The following is a 21621-nucleotide window of genomic DNA, read 5'->3' on the forward strand; positions in this document are numbered from 1 at the left end:
ATCAGAAAATTTCTAAAAAAAAATAAGACATACAGAACCGAAAAACCTACCATTTCTAACTCAGGATGAGAGTATCTTCAAAATCGGATGGTCATGTGGGTTGGTCTTTGTTCGATCATGTTTCGAAATTCTTTAAATTTCCATAGTCCTTGCAAAGAATAGCACTTGATTATGTTTCTTAAAGCAGGAAGCACAGGTGTTACGAGTAAGTAGTCGCAAAGGAAGATCTGTCAGGAAAATATAGTGAACACTTTCATACCGCGGCTGAACATGGTACATACAGTATTTGACTGATAAACAAAACTCTTATGTTTACATGAATATGTTATCCCAAAAAAGCAGTCTAACAGCACAAACAAAACAAAACAACAAAAGGTGCATCTACGGGTAGTAAAATGTGTCAAGCCTGTTGCTAAAACAATATTAACAAATATATAACAATGGAACAAGGAATAATAAGATCGACTACATTTGTGTGTGCAAATCATGCAACCGAAAACAACTATGGCTTATAACGACACCGTGTTTTTATCTATTCGAACGACAGCAATTATTTTTATCTAAGTGGCTAGATATGGAGAAAACTTGCAAATATATTCAAAAGGACAGTTGCTTACAAACATTGTAGTTCCCAGGCATAGATTATCTTAGCCGTATTTGGCACAACTTTTTGGAATTTTGGATCCTCAATGCTCTTCAACTTTGTACTTGTTTGGATTTATAAATATTTTGATTTGAGCGTCACTGATGAGTCTTATGTAGACGAAACGCGCGTCTGGCGTACTAAATTATAATCCTGGTACCTTTGATAACTATTAGTTGGTTGTCTAATTAAGATGTGAATTACTCACCGTTCTGATAACATATGTAAAAAGCTCTGATCCGAATATCCCTTCTTTTAGATTGTAATTGATAAAATAGAAATGTTTGATCCAAATTGTACTAAACAACACACCCCTTTTTTGCATATCATAATGAAGCCAAAACACGATAAATGAGATATGGCAAACACAATGCTTCATACCCTGATATTTTAAAATACAGGTGTGACGAGTGTGAAACGGGCCAGGGTCTTCGTCCTTTTAAAGCAACTCGAAACACTCTCTATGTGGATTTTGCAGTTCAGTCACTAGTAAGTAAAATGTGTTTTATAGACTGTTGTTTGTCATGTTGTCCTTCGTCGTTTTTTTGTGCTTTTGTTTTTGCCATGGCATTGCCAGTTTGTATTGAGTTTATTATCTTGAGTATGTTGTTGGTATCTTCAGGCTTTTCTTCAACCTATCTTAAAACAAAAAGGTGTAAAACACTTATCAAAGATTTTGTGCTTACAAAACATTCGGGGATGTGCATTCATTACACAAGACTCATCAGTTATGCTTGTATTAAAACTTTAAAAGGCTTGGTTAAATGAGCAGACATCTTAACTCAGCAGGCTTTTATTTATCCCAAAATGATGTCCTTAAAAATGTCGAGAACATTCAAACATAGCTTCGGCATTGAGTAAGGAAAATAAGACAATTCAAAATGAATTAAGGGAACGCTACAAAGTGGTCAAACCAACTAACGACAACCCCCTTCCCATCTGTTCCCCATATAACGGGTTTATTGTGTGACTATGATTGGTAAATTGTATTTTCATATAATTGTAAAATTTTCGATCTATCAATACATAAAACATTGCTCTTTAGATCATTGATTAATATGCTCTTTAAGAAAATTTGTCATGTACAGTTGTATGAATATTTTGTTACAAAAACAGCTTACATAATACAGCTGTATGCATATATTATTCAAATGAAAACAAATTATATAAAAAGAAAAAAACATTAAATTGTATCCTTTCATCAATGTACGCAATTATGTTTTTTGAAGTGCAAATCTGGCTAGGATTCAGACAATGGTAAAAGAAAGATAAACGAAAACACTCTCAAGTGTACAATTCACTTACTTCAAAATGTATAATGATGCACAAATATGACATTTGTTTGCTTTTCCTGTTCTGGAATTTTTAGATATAATTCAGTTGAAATGGACTAGAATCAATATAGGGGGGCAAATTCGTTAATATGCTATCATTATTTCCAAACTTTATCAGAAAATTTCTAAAACAATAAGACATACAGAATCGAAAAACCTACCATTTCTAGCTCAGGATGACAGTATCTTCAAAATCGGATGGTCATGTGGGTTGGTCTTTGTTCGATCATGTTTCGAAATTCTTTTAAATTCCATAGTCTTTGCAAAGAATGGCACTTGATTATGTTTCTTAAGGCAGGAAGCACAGGTGTTACGAGTAAGGAGTCGCAAAGGAAGATCTGTCAGGAAAATATAGTGAAAACGTTCATAGCCCGACTGAATATGGTACATACATTATTTGACTGATACACAAAACTCTGATGTTTACATGAACATGTTGTAACAAAAAAGCAGCCTAACAGCACACAAAAGAGAAAAAAAGTGCATCTACGGGTAGTAAAATGTTTCAAGCCTGTTGCATAGAAAAATATTAACAAATATATAACACATGTAAACAAGAATAATAAGATCGGCTACAATTTTGTTTGCAAATCAAGCAAACGAAGACAACTATGGATTATAACGACACCGTGTTTTTATCTATTCGAACGACAGCAATTATTTTTATTTAAGTGACTAGAGATGGAGAAAAATTGCAAATATATTCAAAAGGACAGTTAGTAACACAAATTGTTAGTTGGTTGTCTCGTTAAGTTGTGAATTACTCACCGTTCTGAGAGCATATGTAAAAAGATCTGATCCGAATATCTCTTTTTTTAGATTGTAATTGATAAAATAGGAAAGTTTGATCCAAAATGTATACGTACTAACTATAACGAACACACCACCTTTTTACATATCATAATGAAGCCAAAGCACTATAAATGGTCGAGAAATGATGAGCAAAATAATTCATACTCTTATATTTTAAATTACAGGTGTGACGAGTGTGGAACAGGTCAGGGTCTTCGTCCTTTAAAAACAACTCGAAACACTCTCTGTGTGTACTTTTGCTGTTCAGTCACTAGTGAGTAATTTGTGTTTCATAGACTGTTGTAAGTCATGTTGTCCTTCGTCGTTTTTTTTGTGCTTTTGTTTTGCCATGGCATTGCCAGTTTATATTGAGTTTATAAGATTGAGTATGTTGTTTGTATCTTTAGTCTTTCCTTCAACCTATCTTAAAAAAAGGTGTAAAACATTAGCTTATCAAAGATTTTGTGCTTACAATACATTCGATTGTGCATTCGTTTACACAAGACTCATCAGTTATGCTTGTAATAAAACTTTAAAAGGCTTGGTTAAATGAACAGAAATCTTAACTCAGCAGGCTTTTGTTTATCCCAAAATGATGACCTTAAAAATGTCTAGAACATTCAAACATAGCTGCGGCATTGAGTAAGGAAAATAATCCAATTCAAAATGAATTAAGGGAACGCTACAAAGTGGTCAAACCAACTAACGACAACCCCCTTCCCATCTGTTCCCCATATAACAGGTTAAATGTGTTACTATGATTGGTAAATTGTATTTTCATATAATTGTAAAATGTTCGATCTATCAATACATAAAACATTGCTCTTTAGAAAATTGATTAATATGCTCTTTAAGAAAATTTGCCATGTACAGTTAGATGCACATTTTATTAAAAAAAAAAATAACTTTACTAATAATAAAAAAAACATTAAATTGTTTTTTCATCAATGTATGCAATTATTTTTTTTGAAGTGCAAATCTGGCTAGGATTCAGACAATGGTAAAAGAAAGATAAACGAAAACCCTCTCAAGTTTACAATACACTTACTTCAAAATGTATAATGATGCACAAATATGACATTTGTTTGCTTTTCCTGTTCTGGTATTTTTATATATAATTCAGTTGAAATGGACAAGAATCGATAAAGGGGAGCTTATTCTGTAATTTGCTATCATTATTTCCAAACTTTATCTGCAGAATTTTTCAAAAAATCAGACAGGCAGAATCGAAAGACCTCCTATTTTTTACTCAGAATAAAGGTAACTTCAAAACCGGATGGTCATGTCGGTCGGTGTTTGTTCGATCGTGTTTCGAAATTCTTTTAAATTCCCTAGTTCTTGCAAACATTGGCACTTGTGTTTCTTAAAGCAGGAAGCATGAGTTCTACGAGTAAGGAGTCGCATAGGAAGATATGTCAGGGAAATATAGTGAAAACCTTCATAACGCGGCTGAATATGGTACATACAGTACTTTACTGACACACAAAACTCTGATGTTTACATAAACAATTTTTTACAAAAAAAGCAACCTAAGAGCACAAAAAAAAAAAAGTGCATCTACGGGTAGACAAATGTTTCAAGCCTGTTGCTAGAAAATAGTAAAATATATATAACACATATAACAAAGAATAATACAGATCGGCTACAATTGTGTGTGCGAATCAAGCATTACATGTAAACGGGCTGCAAAAATAAACGCGGCGTTCAGACACCTACACTTCATGTAAACTCCACTAGAGTATTTATAAATAAACTAAGCTAGCAGAGCATTTTTACCTTGTTGCTAAGTTCAGAAGTACTTGGTTGTTTTTATTACCTAACTTCCGGGAACCAGTGGGACCCTAAATTCAATAAAAGTGATGTTGATTTGTCAGCACAATGCTGGAACATATGTTGTTTGGTTATTAAATGACTACCACTTTATTTAAATTTAAGACAAAGTTAGCTATGAATAATTGAAGTTGCAGAACTTAATATAAAAAGCATGGGGCTAAACATTAGCGGTATTTATTCCTTTTGAGTACTAGTATTATATAACTGCATTAACATTTTTTTCTTTTGGGACCTGATGATTGACAGTTTTGATTAAATTAAAAACTCTTTAACATTATATACCTATATGGAGTTATTTTCTTTCAGAACGACAGGTCATTCTTTTTCAGAATCAACCCGGACGATACCAAGTTTCAATGATATATGCTCCAAGGCATAAAATAACATAAAATAATGACCTGTATAAGGTCATTATTTTCCTTGATAAACATGCAATCTATGATTTACTTCAAAACTTTATTCGTCTAATAGTTTTTTGTTGCCGATTTGGAAATTTATATTTTAAAGTCAAATCGATGATAGGTGTAAAAGAAACCGTCATTGTAGTGCCGCATTTTAGTTTTAGAAACAAATAACGTGAAGTTTGGTTAATTTATTGCTACAATAAAGAAACATTATCATATATGTCAGATGAATTTTAATGTAGACTTTCATAACATAAATCCAGATTTAACATATTCGTGTGTAAGATTTTGAAAATCTTATTGAGTCAAACTGAATAGGTTGCAATTGAATGATTTTTGATTGCTTGCTTAACGTCCAGTGGCAAATATGTCATGCATGTTCAGATCGATACACACTGAATAGGAACTCATACTGTGACCTACATGTATTTATATTCGTCTTCGTGTCAGTTCTTAACTTTTTAAAATTTATGCATACCTTTTACTCTATCAAATGATCAACTAATAAGATAATCTTATATTCTATTGAATAACATTAACGTAACTCACGAAAGGGTTGGGTGCGGAGGGTATATAATTATATCCTGATTATCTTTTAATAAAATGTATTGCTATTCAAATTGAAAGACAATCTTTCTGAATTTTTCATCCGATTCAAGTAAAATTGTTAAAATTCATAAACTTTTTTCCGCGATAGAAATAACATAACAAATAGAAAAAAAACATAGCCCCTCCCCCTTTTTCCATAAGCTAAGTGGTACAATAAATTACTTACAATGTGTCTTGTATTTGTCATACACCGTTATCGGATGGTAACAATACATTTGTATCTTACTTCATGCAGTTACAGTAATATTTTTATTGTGTATGGATAATAATTTTTAAAAGGTTTATATCTAAATTATTTAGTGAGTTTTATTTCACATTCTAAATGAGCCGCAGGGCGTATTAAAACCTGAACGCATTAGAAAGGAATATCCCACTTTAGTGTTGTCGGTAAAATAGGATATTAACTTTTACAAATCTTTATAAAATTAATATTTTTTGGCGGTATATAAGTCAGATAATGCATATTTTAAGGTTTTTCTTGTCGTAGAACACACCTCGGGGTGTCAGGATTGTTCAAAAAAAGACCTCCCTCCGGTCGGTCTTTCATTTGATCAATCCTGACACCCCTCGGTGTGTTCCACGACAAGAAAAACCTTAAAATATGCATTATCTATAACCTATGGTTATTAATAATCATATCAATTTCAATAAAAAGTGTCAACATTGGTTTTCCTCGTAATAAAATGAAATGAGTAAAAACAAATATTACAGAAACCTAAAGATTAAAAAAAATATACAATACAATAAACAAGTGATTAATCTACAAAATACCATATAAAAACAAAAGACTATGAAATTCAAAGCCTAACAAAACTTGGGGTTAATATCATGTGGACGAGAAAAGTATGCAGATCATGCTCGAAAAGCACCCGCCGATTTGTTAATTGTGAGAAATATCATGATTATGCAATGATATAACAATCGAGAAAGAAGAAGGGATTAAGAATGCGATTAATAACTTTAATACAAGGATTATTTTTAGTCATTTTCCAATACTGGTAAAATTATCGCAAGGATGACTTCGACATTACCGCTGAAATCTAAAGGGCCTCCATGTTAATATTATTTTGCATAATTCAAAATATAAATTCTCCACCTGCAGATGCGTTAGGTTTGTAGTAATATAGAAACGAAAAACTGATATCGTATCATTAGCCTTTGTTGTCTGTCGTTGATGGAATATGTTTGTCATTGTTCTGCAGTTTGCATGTTGTGTCGCCTATACTATTATTTGTTTGTGCGTTTCTATGTGATGAATGTTTTTTGTTGTATTTCTGTCACGTAGTGTTGTCATTTTAGACATTGCATAAAGCGGGAGGTTTGGCTAGCCATTATACCAGGTTCAAACCACCCCTTTTTCATGAAATGCCCTGTACTAAGTCAGGCATGTAGCTAGTTCGTGTCGATATATGTTGGCGTTTGTTTTGTGTTCATGTTGTTCATTTGTTTTTATCTTATGGTTGATGTGTTTCCCACGTCCAATGTTGTCATCGATCAGTTGACGCTTTCTCGTGTTATTCAAATATTGTATAACTCCTGAATATGTAATAAAAACAGAATTTGCCTACATTGCTACGCAGTCACATTATAAATCAAAATATGATTCATTCCTATAGCTTTTATTCGAAAATAGTTTCCTTAAGAAATGAAGTAAAATGTTCGTACATTATTTAAAATGTGAAATTAAAAGGACATCTTTTTCTAAAAAATAAATTTCATTTGTTATAACATGTATAATGGCCTGACCATTACGTATAATCGACGATTTGGGTTCAAGCAGAAAAGACTCGCATGTGCTAATACTTTATTTATGAACCAATCTGCCATATGGATAAAAAGCTGAAAAACATATAAAAAACAATTTTACAATGTGTTGAATTAATGTTATGTGAACGAAATGTCAAATATAATTGGTAGCCCCAGTCCGTTGAATGCGAGAAAATGTTGTACATTCAAGAACGGTTAAATTGCAGGTATTTCACGGAGAAAAGGTTAAAATATGTAGAGAGCAATTTGAAGGGTTCAAATACAATGTTGTAGAATTAACTCACTCTGTGGTTAGCCACGAATTGTGTCCAAGATGACGTTTGTCCTTAGAATGTTCTTCGGTACTGGTATGACCTTGCAATTTTCAGTTTCAGATACGTGTGAGACAGGAAAGGAAGCGATGTTTTAACGTTCCTATAAGGTTAAAGATGAATAATCTTCCTAGACTGGAACACATAAATAGATTAAGAATATAATCAAACGAACCATATAAATTACGGAACGGGTAAATAGAATACTCCCGTCTGATGTCTATCTGATATCACTATTCCATCAATTATTCGCATATGAATACAAGATCTACATAAATTAATAAATCTCTATATAAATTGAATAGATACAGGTGAAATGTCCACTCGGACGACATTGTTGTGTTCTGTAGAATGTTCCATAACTGCTGTATCGATAATAGAAACTGTTTTCTCCAACGTTGTTAGACGGTGATTACGATCGAAGATGGTCCTCCGGTAAGTATGACAAGAGTAAGTACTTTGTACTTGTCTGTTTTGGCGAAATGTCGCATCTTTGTGAGTATCAGACGAAATTAGGCGTTTCGTCCTAACGTTCAATCCTGCAGATCTAGTCGCTCCATCCGTAAAGTGTCGTCTTCGATGTTTGATTTTGTAGTGGTAATGTCCAAGAGAAGGTGTTACTTTGTGATGATGTCCTGATTAGAACATTGGTTTCTTTTCACTAAAAGTCGTCAGATTTGGCGAAACTGCTTACAAGATGTTGATTGTTCACAGGCAGTTTGAGATTGGCAATCGGTTCTTCTTTAGAAATAGGATTGAGAATGCTACTGATTTCCTCTCCATAAAATTCAGGTCTTGTTGATTTTGGAATGACATTTTCTTTATCTATAGATTTTTCTATAGCAGTCACAGATTTTGCTTTTAGTGATATGAGTGCTGTCCCTTTAAAGGAATTCATGCGTTTACCAGGTTTGGTACTACATGTATTAGGTCCTGTACATTCAATGAATTTTATGGATTGCGACTTTGCAACCTTGGCATTCGAATGAAAGTATTGGTCGTTAGCCTGAACAACAATTGGATTCTTGTCCTTGACTATTTCCGGTCTTGAGGCAAGACGTTGTTCTGGTTCCACGATTGAAATGTTAGTTATCTTCGTGTTGACTTAAATAGGAACAGTCTGCTTGTCAATGTATGAATTTCCAATTATGACCCAACAAAGTCTCAACTTTTGGGTAAATGGAGTTCGGAATAGTCCTATGCGTTGTTCAAGGACGTGGTGTGCCTCTATCAGGTCTCTTCCAATTAAGAGAAGAATTTGACAACGTTCCTCTATTGGTGGAATGCTTCCTCTAAGTTGTTTTAGATGAGGATTCATTGCGAATCCAAGAGTAGGAATTTCGTCTCAATTATTGGGAATATTATTACATTCAATAATGTAGGCAGATCAAATTGTACGTCACTATGTACAGATTTTATGACGAAATCTTTTCCTCTTATCCCGGAAGTAGCTACTCTGCCAGAGCAGGATGTAGAAGAGTAGTTTTCAGGTTTTTCACGAATGTTGAATAGACTGAAGAATTCAGGTGAGACAAGAGACCGGTTGCTTTGGTCATTAATAATGGCTAACATCCTGATAATTTTGTCTGTCCTGTGCTTGTGGTACACGTCCACAGGTAATATCTTGGCATAAGATTTCTCGCTGTTATGATCATTGTAGATCTTTGTGCAGGTCGAACTCACAGAGGTTAATTTTATTTCAGCTGACTCTGTCTGCTCCCCACCGTAGACTTGTGTTGGCTCCCCACCGTAGGCTTGACTGTGTGAGCTAAACTGAGAACTTACAGATTGTTGTGGTCTATAGTGGTGTGAAGTGCTGTGGTATCTCGTTCACTTCCACACTCGTTACAACTGATACTTGCGTTGCAGTCCCGACTTCTTTGTGTGGTTGACTCACAACACTTGTAGCACACATTGTTCAGTCTTTACACGTCTTTGCGTTCCTGGATTGATTTGGCTCGAAACGCTAGGCATTCATTCAAGAAATGCTTTGTCTTGTGTAGGATACACAGATGTTGTTTACTTCTGTCTCCAGGTTTCTATTCAACATCCGTCTTATGTACGTTGATATTATAGTACGTCTGAGGTGTGAACTTTGGCGCAGCATCTTTTGTATTTGGTTTAAGTTTTGACCCAAAGATGAAACCATGATCGTTCTTCATTTTGCTAATTTCCCTGATGAAGGCAGAGAATTCTATGAAAGGCGGAAAGGCAGCTTCGTATTTAGACTTGTATCTTGAAGCCCTTGTCATCAAGTTTTCTTGGAGTCCGTACGGCAGTTTTTTCACTTTAGGATTTATCCCGGACAAAGAGTCGAAATAAGCGAGCAAAAATCCCAGCTTAGGATTTTCCTTGTGATATTCTATCTATTTCTGATAGAATATCAGACAGTTCATAGAGACGTGTGTTGTCTTTATTTTTCAAGGTAGGGAAATTGATAAGTTTACTCGTGAAAGAGGCCTCTAATATTTCTGGAGCACCATATCGCTCATCCAGTCTTTGCCATAAACTCTGTAGACCTCTTGTTCGGTTGTTTGCATTTGATGTCCTTATACTCATGGCATGTTTACCAGCCTCTGGCTCTAGCTATATTATCCGAGTCCGAAACTTGTAATTCATCTACGACGTTTTTAAAGCTAGCTTTCCATGTATGGAAGGATTCTGCCCGGTCGTTAAAGCTTGTTAACCGGGAGAATAGTAGGTCCTTGCGTAAAAGAAACCTAGTTATCTCTGATGTATGATTGATTGGTTACAGATGCGTAGCAGGGATCTCTGCTTTAACGCTCTGTTTTTGGTGTTCAGCAGGGATCTCCTCTAGAAGGCTTAGTTTTTGTATGTCGGTTACTATTCCCAGATCTGGGATTAAGGTAACTTCCGGTGACTAAGCATCTGAAGACATGACAGCAGATGTCTGTGACGGCATGCTCAGTGTCACGGATGGCATAAACGCTGGTGCTTCATGACTCAGCTCAATTTTAACAGGAATTTGTTTTATCTTTTGAGGTCCTGTTACTTCCAGTACAGCAGTTGGTACTGGATGTTTATCGACAAAATCTTGCCCATGCTGGAGTGGGTCTTCTGTTTCATCAGGGAGATCGCTAAAAGCTTGGCTGCCGTCGTATTCCAGGATACGAGCCTCAGCTTCTGTGGCTGCACCTTCTCTTTGTGCTTCTAGAATGTTCATAGCAGCCTTAATTCGGCTTTTTTCAGTGTTGCACGGGCAGCCTCTTGTTCCATTTAAGTTTTCCTGCGTACGGCATCACGTTTCATTTCAGCTTTCAGGTGTGCAACCTCAGCATTTCTACGTATGGCGTCTTGCTCCACCCTGATTGCTTCTTGCTCTGCTCTGATGGCTTCTTGTTCTGCTTCGGCCTTCATTTCATTTTGCTTGAAAAGAGTCTGTTCTTCTATCATTGCCTCCTGTTTTAGGAGCAAGGCCTGTTTTTCAGCAAAGACTATCTGAGATCTGGCAGCCTCTGCTTTGGCATGCTTCCTCCGTAAAAGACTTGACATGTCAGATACATTGGAGCTCCCACTGTTTGAGGTTTACTTGCCTTTAGATGTCTTTGTTTTTGTAGATTTAGCCTTTGTAAGGGCAAGGCGATGCTCATGTAAGGTTTCCATGACTAGTTCAACTTTGAACGGCGAAAATCCAATGAAAGGTTACACGCGTCTATGTCTGTTTGGATCTCCAATGTCCTGGTCCTTTTCAGAAATTCCAGATATTCGTCTGTGAGCCTACAATAATTCGTACAGGCTTTTAGAAGTTTGTCCTGTTCTGTTAAGAGTTGCTGGAGTTCAATAGGAGGCTTGGTGATTTCCAATTACTGTGAAATTCCAGATATTCGTCTATGAGCCTACGATAATTCGTACAGGCTTTTACAAGTTTGTCCTGTACTGTTAAGAGTTGCTGGAGTTCATTAGGAGGCTTGGTGATTTCCAATATCGAACCAAAGGGTCTCTACTTCCTGACAGAACTTGTCACGTTTTTCCGTGAAAACTCCTTTACCTTTTTCTGTGAGGTCATGCATTCGCCTAGTCGCGACATTTTTATCTGAAAGTGTTGTATTAGACGGATTTTGTAAAAGTTCAGGGACATCTCCCTCTGGGGGCTGGATCTCTTCTTGTTCCACGTGACTGGGATCCATGATGACTCGAAGTTGTTGGGTTACTGCCTAGTAAACACAATGCAAGCTATGTAGTCCACTGTCAGTGTAAAGGAATGTACGTTGCTACGTTATCGTTCCTTGTCTAGATATGTAAAGACAGGTTGTTGTCAATTTACTGTACGTCAAGGGATGACGCGTACATGCAGGGCTCAACAGGTAGGTTGTTATATATGTAGCTGTAGAACTAAAGTGGAGTGGCGTTATCTGTGAGATACAACAGGCAAGTTGTAGACTTTTTACTGTTAAGTATAACTGACGATCTGGGCTCAAGCAGAAAAGACTACCAGGTGCTGATATATATTAATTATAAACCAATCTGACATATGGATAAAAAGCTGAAAAACAAATAAAAGAAAATTTAAAATGTGTTGAATTAATGTTATGTGAACGAAATGTCAAATATAATTGATAGCAAACACAGTCCGTTGAAGGCAAGCAAATGTTGTACATTCAAGAACGGTTAAAGTTCAGGTATTTCACGGAGAAAAGGTTACAATATGAAGAGAGCAATTTGATGGGTTCAAATACAATGTTGTAGAATTAACTCACTCTGTGGTTAGCCACGAATCGTGTCCAAGAGGACGTTTGTCCTTAGAATTTTCTTCGGTACTGTGAGAGAGGGAAAGGTAGCGATGATGTGATGTTAGCTATAAAAAAGAAAATGTGGTATGATTGCTAATGAGACAACTGTCCACAAGAGACCAAAATGACACAGACATTAACAACTATAGGTCACCGTACGGCCTTCAACAATGAGCAAAGCCCATACCGCATAGTCAGCTATAAAAGGCCCCAATATGACAATGTAAAACAATTCAAACAAGAAAACTAACGGCCTTATTTATATAAAAAAAAAGGAACGAAAAACAAATATGTAACACATAAACAAACGACAACCCCTGAATTACAGGCTCCTGACTTGGGACAGGCACATACATAAATAATGTGGCGGGGTAAAACATGTTAGCGGGATTCCAACCCTCCCCCTAACCTGGGACAATGGTATAACAGTACAACATAAGAACGAACTTTAAAAATCAGTTGAACGTTCTTATAAGGTTAGAGATGAATAATCCGTCTTGACTGGAACACATAAATAGATTAAGAATATAATCAAACGAACCATATAAATTACGGAACGGCGTACCAGAATATTTGTACAAAATAAATGCCTCGTTTTACTTAACATACACCTTTTGATCTTATTTTCACTTCAATTTGTTGTTATCTTTAGAGACCTTCTGATTGTCGGTGTTAATATAAAGCTGAATTATACTAAAAGATTTCTTCGCAGAAATTTCCACCAAACAGTGTCAAAGTTGTTGTGTTCATCCGGATCCTCTGTAGACAATACAATCTTTACTAATTGTTTAATTGAATGAATTTTAGGTTGTAATAACCTTAAAGTATACAAATAATTATGTTAAGTTTTTTAGGGGGTGATCATTTCAAAACTTACTTGCCCAGTGGGGAAATACAGGGTCTTTCCACGTACGTGAATTAAAAGTACATAAACACCAAATAGATTTTGCAAATCAATACTTTCGAATTCTCCCTTAGGATATTTAAAAATCCTTTTGAGCAATCCTATAGGATAAAGACATAATCCCATAGGATATTTAAGTCTTAAGGGTCTATTATCCCTTAGGAGAATAAAAATATCCTATAGGATATATTTTCTTCCTCAGGACTAACAAAATCACTTAAGAAAAATAAAAGCTATTCCTACGGGATATTTTTTATATTTTAGGACATTCAGCTAACAAAATAATCCTGTGGGATAAATTAAATATCCGATAGGGTTAATATAAAAATTCTAAAAAAAAAAAGGAAATTGTATTTCCAAATGATTTTTTCAAGAGAAAAAAAGAAAAAGAAATTTCAAGAATTATTTTTTGACAAATAAAATAGTTTTGACTAAAGATATATTTTTCTAATTTGAATAATGAAGTAATGAAAACGTGAATAAATAAAAAAAAATGGAAAAATGAGAATAAAACAGTTTGAACTGAAAGTAATTGAAAAAGAAAATTCAAAATCGAATAAGGAAATTAAAAGCGAATGTCAATGGAAATCGAATATTAAGTAAATGAAAATAGAAAAAAAAATAAAAATATCAAAATAAATTTTTCAAGAGAAAAAAATATTAAGAAAGAAAAATTTGAAGACATGTTCCTTTTTAGAAATAGTTTTGACTACAGATATTTTTTTCTAATTTAATTAACGAAGAAGTAATGAAAACGTGAATAGATATTAAAATGAAAAGAGAAAAAGAAAACAGTTTGAAAAAAAAACATTAAGTAGACTAGGACTATATTTCAATTTTGAACATTGACACAAGTTTAAAAAAAAACAGTACTATTTTAATCGCAAGAATCATTATGTCAGATACATTAATTTGCTATCCGTTTGTCGTGTAATTCTTCTAAAGTGTTTCTTTTAAGCTGTCTATTAAACACACTATAATCTTGTTACCCTAAAGTTCAAATGGGGAAGGCGTTATTTGAGATAATAAAGTTTTATGTTCACCATTGTTAAATTATTCACGATGTATCAACAACGAGTGAGACACAAAACACCCTTGAGTTATTCTCAATGAATGATTTTGAAAAAGCCAATGTATTTCTATTCACAGATTGTAATCATAACAGTGTAATTGAAGTTTTTATTACATTAACATTAGTAGAAGTTTCAATACACAATGATAAACTAAACTAACCAAAAGTTTTAAAAAATAATACTTGTGTGACATTGTCATTCAAGAAAACAATTTGTTAATCATTTCAATACCTTTAGTAGACATCAAACTCCACCCCTAACATTAATACTATAATAACGGATATTTGAAAGTGAATACTGTAATAATGTTTCTTTAGATTAGTACACGTACTCATATTTTGTTTGATTCTTGTATGTTTAATATTTTATGAAAAAACGAATCTAAAATTGAGGAAATTTACCTCCGCTATACGTAGCTGAAACAATGGTAAACACCCCCTTGCTCAGAACATATGTTTCTTTTAACATATTGGATCTCATTTCTTTTCTCAGATGGAAGGGTGTCCGATTCTAACAGACATCATAAACTGTTTTACGTCCACTGATCAATTGCTGACTTTTGTTCGAGCATATGGTTTGGAGGACGATCCGTATGTTCAACTCCGCTTAACTCATTTGAGACAAACCAATTCAATGGATTTCAAATGCACGACATGTGGAGAATGGTTCAGTAACCAAGAAAACTACGAGTTTCACATGTTATACCACGAGACAATTCAAGATTTTGACTTAAGTTTATTTGATGACACTCCTCCTGACAAAAATCATATAGAACCGACTATCAACTCTAATAAAAGGACGACATCCATTCCCGATTCATGTGACGTTTACACACCACCTCCAGCTAAAAAAGCAAGTTTCCCATCCGACCAGTATGGTGCCGGTGACGACAATCCTACAACACACACATTTCACAAGAAAAGAGAACGCACCTACGCCAACAATGGGGCTACAGACATTACGTATGAAGTTAAATTCTCTAATCAGTTGCAGAATAAAAAAAACTGACGGACATAGTCGACGATTTACACAACGTATTCGACGATGTTTTCGATCAAGTGCTTGTAGGATCTCAAGACAACAGTCTTGCACGACTTATCATCGAACATAATGGTTTAACGGACCCAATCGTCGTCCCTTTACAAGAACTTCATACAATGGATGCCTCCACGGTGATGGATGAAATAAGCAAAGTCCTGCAAAGCAACGAAGAGCTACCTGTAGACGATAGTTTTTCTGTTACGGTAGGGCGAATAGATATTCCATCCGGTGGTGGTCGAGTATATATTACAAAATTGACGGGTGACGATAACAGTTTAAAAACGCAAACGTTCTATTATCAGTAGGCCTAGTGACACAATGTGCATGTCAATGGAAATTTCGGTTTGCTTCCTGAAAACCTGTCGCGTTGTATCCCCTAGGGAATGGAAAACACTGACGTCAGACGACACAGAGTGTATGACAGATAAAGTTCTGAAACACAGAACCACCCCGAAATGGTTCTACAATCATGTACTTGATAAGGGGAGAAAGGAATGTATTAATTTTGCGAAACGTCTCTGTGCATTAGCCGATGTCAGTACGGAGAAACAATGCAACATTAATGACATATAACGCTTTGAAAAGGTGGTGGACTTGCAAATTTTAGTCATTTCAAAACTAGGAAACAAATTCATTCGTGTTGGTGAAGGAGAAACGGACAGAAAAAAAGGTGTTTCTCTACCTTATTGAAGAGAACGGTTGTGGACACTTTGCAGCCATAGTGAGTATATCGGGTTTCTTTTGTTGTAGCTACTTCTGTACAGACTGTCTTAAACCGTACAGTGCCAAAGATCAACATTCTTGCCAAACGCATTGTACCGTATGCTGCAGTTCGGATTGTGTTCTGACAGGGAACAGTTTGTCTTGTCGGGCGTGTAATAGAACGTGTAGATCCATCGCTTGTTTTCAAAGGCACATAGAGGAAAAAATTACAAAGAAAGGAGTTTCTTACACGGACTGTGGTAAAAAATACGAGTGTAAAACTTGTAGAAAGTGCTAGTCCGAGAGGAACGACCATCCAAACTTCACCAATGCGGAGAATGGAAATGTGTCTGTTGCCGAGATTATCAACCCGAAGAACATTTTTGCTACCAGAGGGCAATCAATACCGAGAGAACCGACAGACAAATGATATTCTTCGATTGTGAAACGACAATGTGAAAACGGGAATCTACCATCCACTTCGAGATGCCAAAATTGTAAAAACAAAGAGGAAGCGTGCAATCAGTGTACACTTTGTCAAAACTGCGGCAAATCTTGGTGTGGTTCAAAAGAACACAAAGTGAATTTCATCTGTATGCAAACAGCATGTGACCACTGTAAAGACAAACAGATATCTGATGAACCAAAATGTAACTTTTGCGGTGTTCGCTGCTCGATGTGTGATAAAAAGGACAAAAAAGAATTTAAAAAAGAACCATGTTTCATAACATGTGGTTTTAGGGAAAGAATATTTCGCGGTGAACTCGCCACTGATGCATTCTGTAGAAGGGTTTTCTCAGAGCAGTACACAAACGCAGTCGTGTTGTCCCACAATGGATCTGGTTACGATAATTATTTTCTGATTGACTGGTTGATAAAGAATTCTATTCGCCCAGACGTGATCTTCAATGGATCCAAAATCATGTACATGGCGATAAATCGGGGTTTAAACATCCGAGTTTTAGATTCGTTGAACTTTGTACCTATGAAAATTCCGAAAGCGTTTGGACTAAAGGAATTGAAAAAAGGCTACTTTCCTCATTTTTTCAATACAATGGAAAACCAAAATTACATTGGCCCATACCCGGACAGTACATATTACGGTTGCGACTACATGAGTAAAGATGACAGGAGTGATTTTTTGTCGTGGTACAAAACGAAAACAAACGAAGTATTTGACTTTGCAAAAGAAATAAAAGAATACTGTTGCAGTGACACGACGATCTTAAGGGAAGGAGTCTTAAGATTTCGTGATTTGATGTTGGAGGTAACTGGAACGGGGAAAACGAAAAACACACACGGGCAAGGGGTTGATGTTTTAGATTATGTGACCATTGCAAGTGTGTGCATGGGTGTTTACAAGACTATTTTTTTAAAAGAACAATATGACTTGGAAGTATTGAGGCATGACACTGACGATATCGACCAAATACCCATGACATTTACAGAGAAAGGATTCGACGTTTTAGATCATGACACTTGGAAGTCTTCCGAAACATTTCTCTCCGAAAATCCACAAAGTAAATTTGGTCAGCGAAAATTTGTCAAAAGTCCGCTGGCCCACGTACCATCAGAGGGATACACCAAAAGATACAATCATAGCAAAAGCTCGATAGTATGGTTGGAATGGATGATGAAAGAAGAAAAGATGTCTATTCAACATGCCTTGAATCGAGGGGAATTCAAAATTCCTGGAACAAAGTTTCATGTCGATGGGTACTGTCAAGAAACCAACGAAGTCTTTGAATTTTTAGGGGTAAGTTTTTCCTTTGTCACGGAGGGGTAGGCCGCCCGCCCGCCCGCCACCGCCGCCGCCGCCGCGTGCATATTATTGATACGCGTTTTAACGGATAACTTAGATACGCGTATTGTGGGAAACGTTACCATGGGGGTGTCACTTGATAACGCGTTTACTCAAACCAAAAAAATGAGCTGTCATTTACTGATTTGTCTTCTGTTTCAGTGTCTTTGGCATGGCTGTAAAAAATGTTTTCCATGTGAAAGAAGCGGAACAAAAACATTCTTAACGAAACAATCGATGGATGAATTGTATGTGGTGACCAAAAAAAGAGAGAAGACCATACGGGAACTTGGCTTTGGATATCGAAAGATATGGGAGCACGATTTCGCTAGTCAATTGAAATCAAACCAAACTGAAACTATTTGCGAGTAATCTTGATATCGAAGAACGTCTTGATCCTCGCCTTGCCTTTTTTGTAAGTATATAAGCATTTTAATTTTTGTAATTCCTCCCCTTACAAAAAAAAATGTATTTTGAAAAATAACGCTTTTGTGTTTTTTTGAAAGTGTTTTAAAATGTTTTGTTTCAAATTTCCTTATTGTTATTATTTTCTTTAACAGGGTGGACGAACAGATACTAAAAAGTTGTATTACAAAGTCAAAAATGAAGAAAAGATCAAATACGTCGATTTCACATCTTTATACCCATGGACAAACAAATATTGTCGCTATCCATTGCATCACCCAGAGATCATTACTAAAGATTTTGAAGAGTTGGATACATATTTTGGTTTGTGCAAAGTGAAAATTTTACCACCTAGATACTTGTATCACGATGTTCTACCTTACCGATGTCACGGAAAGCTCACTTTCCCACTATGTAGAACATGTGCTGATACAAAACATCAAGGTAAATGCACGCATAATGAACAGGAACGAAGTATTACAGGTACTTATGCTACACCTGAAGTAATGGTAGTGAAAGAAAAAGGATACCGAGTGTTAAAACTGTACGAAGTGTGGCATTTTCCGGATGATACACAGTACGATAAACAATCTAATTCCGGAGGATTGTTCACAAACTACGTACAGCTGTTTCTTAAAATAAAACAGGAAACCAGTGGTTTCCCCCCACACTGTCGGACAGAGGAAGAAAAACGAGACTACATTCGATTGTATAAAGAAAATGAAGGCATAGACTTAGATTACGACAACATCAAGGTAAATCCAGGTTTACGTAGTCTTGCCAAACTGTGTCTCAACAGTTTCTGGGGGAAATTTGGACAACGACTGTTCCTGAAAAAGCACTCTTTTTTCCACGAATCAGAGGCCGACAAATTCTTTCAGATCATATCAGACCCCACTAAAGTAGTCGAAAATTTTCACATTGTATCAAACGATACAATACAACTAGAATGGACACAAAACTCCAAGTTTCCCCCTGTGGATGCGAAGACCAACATCTTCATCGCTATTTTCACAACGATGTGGGCTAGATTAAAACTGTCTGAAGTTTTAGACATGTTGGATGATAGAGTTCTTTACACAGACACTGATAGCTGCATCTACGTAAGCCAGAAGGGAAAACCTGAACCGTCGTTAGGGGATTATTTGGGGGAACTGACGTCCGAAATACCATTAGACGAGGGGCATATTGTAGAATTTGTGTCCGGTGGACCGAAAAACTATGCTTATCGGACACTCAAGACTGAAACGTGTAAAGTCAAAGGTTTCACGCCTAATTTTACGAATTCTAACATTGTTAACTTCAATTCTGTCAAGGAGATGATCACATTGGACAGGGACATGTCCAAAACGTTAACAAATCCAACTAAAATAAGTCGACTACCTCACCAGAGAAAAATATTCAGCAGAAAAGAAAACAAGAAGTATAAATTCGCGTATGACAAACGTGTTATTCTTGACAATTTCGATACAGTTCCTTATGGGTATTTATAGAAATAAAAAATGATTTTCAGCATGATTTTTATTGAAAAAATATATATAATATATGTTATACAATAAAGTCAGTATTTTATCCAACGAATCTTTTCTTTTTTCTGCGTCGTCCCAGGCATGATGTCTCTCCTCCCCTTTTTCTTAACGAATAATCCTCCTGTCTGTGTTAACGATTTTTTCCCTCGTTCTGCTATTAATGTCTTTGGTACATTCATTTTTCTCAAAAGGATTTGAAACTCCTTACTTCCAATTGTCTCTTTTCTTTGCCGTGTTGACACGGTGTAGTGAATAAGATCTACAATATGCGAACCAGTCACTGTTTTCCCGTTTCGTATTAATTCGCCTTGTTCGTTATGATTTACCACGTTTTTGTCTTGAGCTAAAACGAATCTGTAAAGGTCGGCAGCATGTTGTTTTTGGGGTAAAGTACCATCTATCATTGGCATGAAGTTAGTGACGGGGTGTTCTCCATGGTCGGTTTTCGATATTTCTTTTTTTCTAAAGTCCGTTTGAAGGGTAGTTTGTGTTTGATTCACGAGACGTTCGTATCGTTCTTTAGACACTAGTATGAGCTCTTGGGCCATTACTGTTCGTTCAAAAATAACAAAACAGGTTTAATCAAAAGGCAAGTCAGTGTAGGATGTCTCACTAAAATATTCCTTTTCCGTGTGTATGTGATCGATCGGGATGACAAGGAACGAATGTGTAATATGTAAGGTCGTAGTTTTCTTATATGTGAGGGTCTCACCGGTATACTTCCTCTGTACACATTCAATGCTATTTCCGATATGATATCCATTTGGTCGTTCGAAGCTGACTGAATTAAGACTTTCTGCTGTCTAGGGGCAGCATCATATGCAAATTTAAGAAATGTACTGTATGACGTGATACTCAACGGCATATTGTTTGTCAACTGGTGCTTTACGTTTGCTCGTCACGGTTTTATTACTTTGGGGCATATACAATGGTGACGTCATCACTTGGAAATATCGAAGTACGTAAGCGGTACTTTTTATTCGTATAAGGTGACAAGTCGCATATTAGGTACCCACCAACTGAAAAACAATTGATAGCTTAATCATAAGCGTCTTTGAAATATTTCGTGTCCCCGGGAAATGCCTGACTTGCAAAGGCGATGAGTTGTTTTTTATCTCTGTTATTAGCCATTAGAACAAAAATATGGGTGTTCAAAGTTATCGATCGGAAATGTGTCCCTTTTTCAAACAGGTTTTGGGTGATGAAAATTACCGAACAGTTCCTGTGATGTGATAGAGCGGTAGCCAGGTGTAAAGCCTCATCACTCTTACTGATCAACCTCATCATGTCATCCAGAACAAGGAGTGTGTGCTTGTCCGGGTTGGTCCATTCCATAAGGTCACTTCTTGTGGGGAAGCCTTCGTGCAGAATAAAATTGGGTATATTTTTTTCAGCTTGGTCGGAAACAGGTTGAAACTCGGTATAACAATACACTGTTTGAACCGGAGGGGTCTTAAACATGGCAGTTGCATGCTTTAGTAATTTCATAACAAACGTAGTCTTTCCGCTTTGAGTAGCCCCCGATATCATGAAAGTGCATGGACTTTGAAAAGGTAACACGTCGTGAGAAGTTGTCATCTTGACGTCCGGATGAGGTATGAAGGAATTGGACACAGCATAAATAACTTAATACGATGGTCAAATGTATATATTTTATTGACACAAACTATAATAGGTGTTGACAAAATTAAATACAAAATGGTCGCTTACATTAACGTTTGA

General features: G+C 35.8%; 1 protein-coding gene across 1 annotated transcript; it reads left to right on the plus strand.

Moving 5' to 3' along the window:
• Positions 1-17278: 17278 nt before the first annotated feature.
• On the plus strand, positions 17279-19863 carry LOC139483990 (uncharacterized). The gene is made up of 2 exons (XM_071267709.1): positions 17279-17920; positions 18526-19863. The coding sequence occupies exons 1-2, from the start codon at positions 17279-17281 to the stop codon at positions 19861-19863; spliced, it is 1980 nt and encodes a 659-aa protein (XP_071123810.1).
• The last annotated feature ends 1758 nt before the right edge of the window (positions 19864-21621 follow it).

Source organism: Mytilus edulis, chromosome 8 (genome assembly GCF_963676685.1).
Source record: "Mytilus edulis chromosome 8, xbMytEdul2.2, whole genome shotgun sequence".
NCBI lineage: Eukaryota > Metazoa > Mollusca > Bivalvia > Mytilida > Mytilidae > Mytilus > Mytilus edulis.

Excerpts from the sequence above, each read along its gene's own strand:
- LOC139483990 (XM_071267709.1), top strand. The coding sequence starts at position 17,279 with ATGAGTAAAGATGACAGGAGTGATTTTTTGTCGTGGTACAAAACGAAA. Across the intron at positions 17,921-18,525 it reads AAGTCTTTGAATTTTTAGGG|GGTGGACGAACAGATACTAA; the intron begins GTAAGTTTTTCC and ends TTTCTTTAACAG.